The sequence below is a fragment of the Argentina silus genome, assembly GCF_951799395.1.
Source record: "Argentina silus genome assembly, chromosome: 17".
In the NCBI taxonomy this organism is placed as follows: Eukaryota; Metazoa; Chordata; class Actinopteri; order Argentiniformes; family Argentinidae; genus Argentina; species Argentina silus.
Genome location: NC_139671.1, coordinates 3,825,616 through 3,833,586, shown reverse-complemented (window position 1 = coordinate 3,833,586; position 7,971 = coordinate 3,825,616). Strand labels below are relative to the sequence as shown.

Below are 7,971 nucleotides of genomic sequence, written 5' to 3'. Positions count from 1 at the left end.
GGTGGTGCAATTCAAGTCTGTGTCAGCCTGTAATGTCTACATGTTAGCTGGGAGCGAACACATTCAGCGTGTTCAGGGCCCAGGCAAGGGTACTCATCACACAGGTTCAAGCAATGAAAATGACCTCCGCTACCTTTGACTGCCATTTGACCTTTGACCTTCTGCTCCTGAAGCAACTTGGGCAGCTGATAGATATCAGACTGGATATCGAAGCCAGGTCATGTGCAGAGATCAAGGCCAAGGTAGCCCGCTAAGCTAATGCTAACACGAGTCTTTAGGTTCCAGGTAAGATCCTCTTCACATGTGCGCACTCGTCTCTTCCACAAGCACGGCTGTTACTATATCAAAAGGGTACGAACCCTCATCTTAAAGTCTTATTACGTGACCTGCCCAAAGTGACATTTCAAAGTTCTTCCTGCCTTTGCTGTTTCCTGCTGTGCATCGTTTGCCCGTCCTCCTCATAAATATTCACGATGACACGTTCGTCTGACAGAGACGGGTGGCCAAGGGCGGCTCTGTCCTGCAGAGTCACAGAAAGTGCCTGCACTGCCAACATGTCCATGTCTCCTGATGGCACTGCAGTGAGACGGTGCTTACAGAGCATTCTTTCCCTGGTGTGTCTGATGAGAAAGCCGGGTCTGGAACTGGCCGTGATGTGATCTGCTGGGACAGGGAATACTACAAAGGGATCCGGCTGTAACCCAGCATATAATGTCAGGTTTCCTGAATATTCCTGGTTGGCGAGATAGCATTCCTTAAACCTCCATTTTGTCTAGCTGTATGATCATTCCAAAGACGCTTTGGAACCTTATACCATTCTAACCCGTGCAAGCACTCTGGAATTGATCCCATGGATACTTTAGAATCATTAAAGTATCCATGACTTTGCATCTGGGGCCAGTTCTGTGGCATCCTCTGCAGGGAGACTGCAGCATGGTGGCCTGGTGTCCTCTGTTTGCAGCTCCCTGTACTAGCATGGAGGGGACGGGGAGCCACCTTGGCCCAGAGCCCACTGTCAGGTCCACTGTTAGAGCAGTCACACATAGCGCAACACTGCAGTGTGTGAAACAGGACTGTGGTGTTAGGGACAGAGCAGAGGAGGGGTGAGCACTGTGCAGTACAGGACAGCTACACTGAAGAGGGGGGCTGATCAGTCCTGTAGGAGCGGGACTGTAGCCTGTAGAATCTGGGACTAGGGTGTGTGTGTCGTCAGGTGGGACTAGGGTGTGTTTGTTGTCAAGTGGGACTAGGGTGTGTGTGTAGAATCTGGGAGTAGGGTGTGCGTGTAGAATCTGGGACTAGGGTGTGTTTGTTGTCAGGTGGGACTAGGGTGTGTGTGTAGAATCTGGGACTAGGGTGTGCATGTAGAATCTGGGACTAGGGTGTGTGTGTTGTCAGGGCAGAGCAAGGAAGTACCTGAGGGAGGTGTGTGTGATGGAGGTTGAAGGGTAGCTGCAGCAACTACCACACGCACACACACAATTTTCCACCTCTAATGAATAATTCCTGAACCTGCAGTGAAAGTGCACAGTCACTATGGCACAACTTACGTCACTTCCTTGTTTGTAATACAAGCGTACTATTCCCCTTAAGTCTCTTGTCGTTGATATCGTTGTGACAGTGATTTTCAGTTTCCAATGCCAGCCACTGTACCAGTGAAATAGACTCCAGGTTACGTAATGCTTGTTCTGCTTCTGAGAATCATCTTAATGTAAGCACCATGTAGGCTTCAACTGGACAATGTATTTGAAAAATAAACACTCCCTCTGGTCAAGGCAACTATAAAGCACTCCCTTTCTGAGTTAAGTATCTCATCAAGATGTTGACAGTTTTGCTGACGATCCTAAACATAATATTATAATATTACTAAACACCAACCATTTATGTGCACCCTTCCCCCCAAACTATGAATCAGCAGCAGCATCCAGCCTATGTTGTTGTCTCGGCTGTTAAATTGCGGTGCTGTCGCTATATGCAATTGCGTTATTCGCTGTCCAATAGAATGAATGGACTCTAAATAGTAACCAATCAAACGAGAGCTCCTGTGGCGTATAAAAACCTACCAAAGCCGCTTATTTCTGGACACCAGTATTAACGTTGGTGTGTTTGTTCCTGGTCGAAAGAAAGGATTTTTGTGTTTTTCCTAAAGAAAAGCATCCTAAGGTAGGATTAGATGCTTTTACGGTATTGAAATTCACACATGGAACATTCTCATAATATTGGTGACATTAGAATATAATGCGTCGAATGCGCTTTGTTATTAATACATGCTTTGGTGGAATTAACAATGATTGCAATGGTATGGATTAAGGTTGAACAAAGAATTTGATTATTTGTTGAGCGCATCTAAGAAAGGCGTATCATCTCAAGGCATTAGAGGCGCGAATGATTAATCTAAAATGGATATCCAGGAGAAATAGATTGTCGAATGAAGATGTAGAACATTTTATTCAGGTTGAAAGTGGTTCAAATCACTAGACGAGGTGGATATTGTCATTCTGCCATATCTTACATCGACATCGACCTTGCAGTCTCCATTTAGGTATTATCGAGTAGGGCGCATTACGCGTTAGTCCAGTGGCTACGCTCGAAACAAAGGTATATGGTCTCTCCCTCTATGGATTTACACGGATGAATGCATTGATTTCATCCACAGATTTAATCATTTTATTTCATTAGTAGCAATAGTAATTGACGCAGCATTTGCAAAAAATCTCCCTTGTTGGATTTGGGCACCGAGAGGGCAATTTACCTGCATCCCGTTTTGGATGAGGAGAGGAGGCGCAAATTAGAGGGAATTTGTTTCCTGTTTTTCTTAATGATGATGTGGGGATTCTTTAAAAACTGGATTTAATTTGTCTTGTAGGTTGTTTCAATGGTCTCGATTGATTTGTCATTATGCTTTATTCCTTGCGCGCAGGTGAAAGCAATCATGCCTTTCGGTAACACCCACAACCAGCTGAAGATGAACTACTCCTCGGAGCAGGAGTACCCAGACCTCAGCCAGCATAACAACCATATGGCCAAGGTGCTCACTCCCGAGATCTACGCCAACCTCCGTGATAAAGAAACTCCAAGTGGATTTACCTTGGATGATGTCATTCAGACTGGGGTTGATAACCCAGGTAAAAAGCCTTTCTTGCCTAATGTTCTGGTTTGTTGTGCTGAAGGGAGGAGGGAGTCTCATCAAATGCCTAGATGTAGCAATATAAATCACGTATCGGCTGAAACCTTACCCGTTACAACGATGACCTTGCCCAAGGCCTATGCTGTGGCAGCAAATGAAACGTTCCTGAGCTTTTATTTTTCGACCCCGTCAATGGTTAAGAATAATTCTAATGCATTCGACGGAGTATAATTGCATGGAGACCCATTATGACCGTATTAATTATTCCTCAACGAGAATGAGGCTTACAGCGTCATTCATTACCAATGACATTTGCTGAGTAAGGTCAAATCCAAATCTGGTGTCTGCACGGAACCATTGCTGAGTAAACTAGGTTTAGGCCTTGTTAACTCATTCATGGCTAGTCGTCAATGCTTTTGATTGGTGAGGTTAACTAACCTTAAAGCAACACAAATGCAGAATAAGTGGCAATGTCTAGTTCGCTATGCTATTATGTCCGTGGCCAAGGCATTACCAAATAAAGATGAGTAGGCCTAGTCGAGCCCAGCCACAAAGCTAAAGAAACTATGGCGGTTTAATTGCATATTGTTTACAGTATGTTTGAATGTATGCATACTCCATTCTTGCCTTATTAAACCACAATTCTTGGTTTTAGAATTTTTAATTTTTAAAAATGCTCATCGGCATTAGGAGGTCTGCCCCTGTTTGATCGATGAGAGAATTTAATTATTTCAGACTATTAAGGGGGGGGGGCCCTTTTGTCTCAAGGGCACCCTCAGAGGCAAAATCCTCCATAATTTGACTTTAACCCATGATGTACAGAATACTATGAATATTAGTGTTTCATGACTTTTGCTTCTCAAGAGAATGGCTATGGCGATTATCACAACTAAGACCAACTGTTGCCGTCATTGACAACAATTCTGTGTCAGTCAGAGTAATTTAACCAATGCAACAGAAGGCACCGTGTCTGCCAGTTTGTGGTCTTGTAAGTAGAAATAAAACCCCCCACCCATTTGACATTTTCCGTTCCAGGCCATCCCTTCATCATGACAGTGGGCTGCGTGGCCGGGGACGAGGAGACGTACGAGGTGTTCAAGGAGCTGCTGGACCCAATCATCGAAGACCGCCACGGTGGATACAAGCCCTCAGACAAACACAAGACTGACCTGAACCATGAGAACCTCCAGGTGAGGACACCACACACCACCCCTCCTAAATGGTGTATGATGAATTAAACCATCAATTGAAATTCCATTTATGAATCCAAAAAAGATTGAAATTGAACAGTTCTATTCAATTTCTGTGGATGGCATTGGTTAATGCATACCAAACGTCTCCTGTTGTAGTTTCAATGCTAATTGCTAATGTAGTTTTTTTTGTATTTTTTTTGGTAGGGTGGCGATGACCTGGACCCCAACTACGTCCTGAGCTCCAGAGTGCGAACCGGAAGGAGCATCCGTGGCTTCTGCCTCCCCCCACACTGCAGCCGCGGGGAGCGACGCGGCATTGAGAACCTGTCCATTGAAAGTGCGTAGCAAAGCCTAACCTTCTAATGCCGCTAGTCCTGCAGTTCCGTGTGTGTGCAGATGCTGACCCCTGGCAGTACGGCGTGAAACTGCAATTTTTATCCTCCAAGTCTGAAAATGATGCACTCTTACGGTTGTCTAGCTCTCTAACTTTGCACCAGTGAAAATGTGCTGCACTTCTAACGATCCGTTTAGTCATTTAACGGTGCTATTTGGGTAATGACTGTGCAATGAGTTTCATTCATAAACAGTTTGCCACAGTGTCTTGAAAAGCTGATTACTGCTCATGCTAATTGTTTCCTCAATATTATTATTTTTTTGCGTAGGCTTAGACGTACTCGACGGGGACCTCAAAGGCAAGTACTACGCCCTGAAGAACATGACGGACGACGAACAGCAGCAGCTAATCGATGACCACTTCCTGTTCGACAAGCCCGTGTCCCCCCTTCTGCTGTCCTCTGGGATGGCCCGTGACTGGCCTGATGGCAGGGGCATCTGGTGAGTCCCATCTGGGCGGGTGGTTGGTTTATAGGAGATGTAGGGTTGATCCATCTGGGGGGGTGGTTGGTTTATAGGAGATGTAGGGTTGATCCATCTGGGGGGGGGTGATCCGTAGAGGTATAAACACTAGAGGGTGCACTCTCCTAATCTCTAGGGATTGATCCACCTGTAGGGTGCCTTGGGGGGGTGTATAGAGTGACGATGGAACTGAAGAAATGTGGTTTGATCCATGGCAGACAGCAGGTGACGCCTTTTGATTTGAGAATATAGCTTAATTTTCCGTGGCTGACGGCAGAATTTTTTTCTCCCACACAGGCACAACGAGGGCAAGACCTTCCTGGTGTGGGTGAACGAGGAGGACCACCTGCGTGTCATCTCCATGCAGAAGGGTGGCAACATGAAGGAGGTGTTCAACCGCTTCTGCACAGGCCTCACGAAGGTGTGTTCAGTGTGGACGTCAAGCTGTGACATCACAATTCAGTCATTTTTAATATGAACACATCTACAATATTAGACGCCACTTGACATGTTTTCGAAGACACCGGTCATTCAAATGACAAGGTTGGGGTTGGTTTCAACTGTGGAGATTAATGGGGGAAAAAAATAAGAAGCTTGTAGTGAAGAATTCTGAATAGAAAATTGATAGATTTTTAACCATGACCTTCAATCCCATTGAAGGTCTCCCATGTTGAAGGTCACTGTCAATGGCGTTGTCCCCTTCCTCTCTACCTCCCCCTGCAGATCGAGACTCTGTTCAAGGACAAGGGCCACGAGTTCATGTGGAATGAGCACCTGGGCTACGTCCTCACCTGCCCCTCCAACCTGGGCACCGGGCTGCGCGCCGGCGTGCACGTCAAGCTGCCCAATGTCAGCAAGCACGAGAAGTTTGGCGAGGTCCTCAAGAGGTTGAGGCTGCAGAAGCGTGGCACAGGTGAGCTCTTTCTAGCAACATATTTTTCAGGAGATATATTTGTCCTTTACCATACTTCGATATGTAAATGACATGACATGGCGTGTCGCTGTAGTCATGGCAATTTAGCGTTTAACTAATGAGAAGATTAACAATGTCCATCAGTCTCCTTGCTACCAAAGCACGGTAGGCTGTATAGCATTTATTTACTCAGAGAAATTGACTGTAAAGATCAAGTAATTATAACATGGAAGGGTCAGATTCCTTTAGTCTGCTCTATTCTGTACATTTCTATGTGCAACACTCTGAACACTTCACCTGAAGATTACAAGTTAACGGTAACAGAAGCGTCTACGTTCAATCATATTTGCCTTTCCTTTGACCGGGCTTCGGAAGTAGTTGATGCAGTTTTCTCGGATGCCTGAAATAAAGTGAGGGGCAAAAACCAAGACTGAGGGACAACTTAAGACTTCATTGTCAGAGTTTCTACTTTACAATACGAGTCGCTTAAAATGTAAGTAAATAACCTTTTGTCTCCTCCCCCTCAGGTGGCGTGGACACCGCGGCTGTGGGAGGAGTTTTTGACATCTCCAACGCTGACCGCCTGGGCTTCTCTGAGGTGGAGCTGGTCCAGATGGTGGTCGATGGCGTCAAGCTCTTGGTGGAGATGGAGAAACGCCTGGAGGGAGGCCAGTCCATCGATGACATCATGCCCGACCAGAAGTGAACGCATTCACTTTGACCTACGCCCCGCCTCCCTTTCTTCACCAGTATATCCCCTTCCCCCTAAATCCAACAACTCCCAATAATCTTAACTACATCAAGGAAATACACTCCGCCCAAGCATCAGTGGCACTAAAAGTTAGATGAGTCTTCCATCTGTGTGATGAAGGATTTTGTATCTCAAAGCCGTCATGTTGCAAAAATGTCGAGGATGGATCTTAACACCTGAAATAAAGTCTCTTTGGTCCGTGGAGGTTGCCTGCCTTGTCAATTATTATTTCTTTATGAAAGCTGTGTTCAAATGCAGTACAAATTATTTATGGGTCATGATTCATAGCTACTTTTTTGTTCAATGGAGCATCACTGCCAAGGCCAGATCTGGATCTGCCTTAGCCGAACATGACAATAAATTAGAAGTTGGCTGTTATAAACACTAGAGGGCGCACTCCCCTAAAAAAACAGATTATATGGTGAGCTCCTATGGCATCAACTGTTTTCATCTTCTGTGACTAGTGGGGGTAAATCAAACGTTGGTGATTCACTGCCACCTGCTGTGCTGGAGTGTAGCATAAACTCAGCGTGTCTCAGGTCAGTCATTTATTGGCACCAGTAGATGTATGCGCCTGAAAGTCACTTACCGTCTACAGGTAACCGTATTTGGTAGTACATCACAGTACATGGGGGGGGGCCCCCCCTCATGCTGTCACAAATGCAATGAATGGGGAAGATGGCAGGTGCCTACTCTTTGCATCTGTTTTGCTAAAGCGCACAGATCTGGATCAAGGCTAGCTTTGGATAATGTAGTGAAGAGATGTGATCCTTTCTCAAATCACTCTCCCCTCAAGTTTCCCCTAGTAAATACTTTTAAATCAGGGATTTCTTGGCAGGCATTCAACAAGGATTTGAAATGTTGATTTCAGTGTCATGTAGCCAACCTAGACCGTAGGAACGGCCTTTACAAGTGTAGCCCTAACCCTAACCCTAACTAAAGAGCCCTAAGACAGCACACTAAACCCTGCCCCAGTAATGGACTTGAGGCTGGGTTCAATGGAGATGGATGGAATAGAAAATATTTAAGGGGGTGATGTCTGGAACAAATTTAACAGAAAACACATTTCATAAAGTGCATAATTGATGCACACCAAGCATCATGTTTATACGCCTTCACATTAGAAAATAAA

General features: G+C 45.4%; 1 protein-coding gene across 1 annotated transcript; it reads left to right on the top strand.

The window, feature by feature from the left end:
* Positions 1 to 2,094: 2,094 nt before the first annotated feature.
* Positions 2,095 to 7,035, top strand: LOC310817704 (creatine kinase B-type). The gene is made up of 8 exons (XM_083688376.1): positions 2,095 to 2,163; positions 2,921 to 3,125; positions 4,163 to 4,317; positions 4,525 to 4,657; positions 4,983 to 5,154; positions 5,473 to 5,596; positions 5,899 to 6,088; positions 6,616 to 7,035. Exons 2-8 carry the CDS (start codon positions 2,933 to 2,935, stop codon positions 6,792 to 6,794), a joined length of 1,146 nt encoding a protein of 381 aa, XP_083544502.1. The 5' UTR covers positions 2,095 to 2,163; positions 2,921 to 2,932; the 3' UTR covers positions 6,795 to 7,035.
* The last annotated feature ends 936 nt before the right edge of the window (positions 7,036 to 7,971 follow it).

Coding starts and splice junctions, on each gene's coding strand:
- LOC310817704 (XM_083688376.1), top strand. CDS start 2,933: ATGCCTTTCGGTAACACCCACAACCAGCTGAAGATGAACTACTCCTCG. Junction 4,658..4,982: donor TGAGAACCTGTCCATTGAAA/GTGCGTAGCAAA, acceptor TTTTTTGCGTAG/GCTTAGACGTACTCGACGGG. Junction 6,089..6,615: donor GCTGCAGAAGCGTGGCACAG/GTGAGCTCTTTC, acceptor CCTCCCCCTCAG/GTGGCGTGGACACCGCGGCT.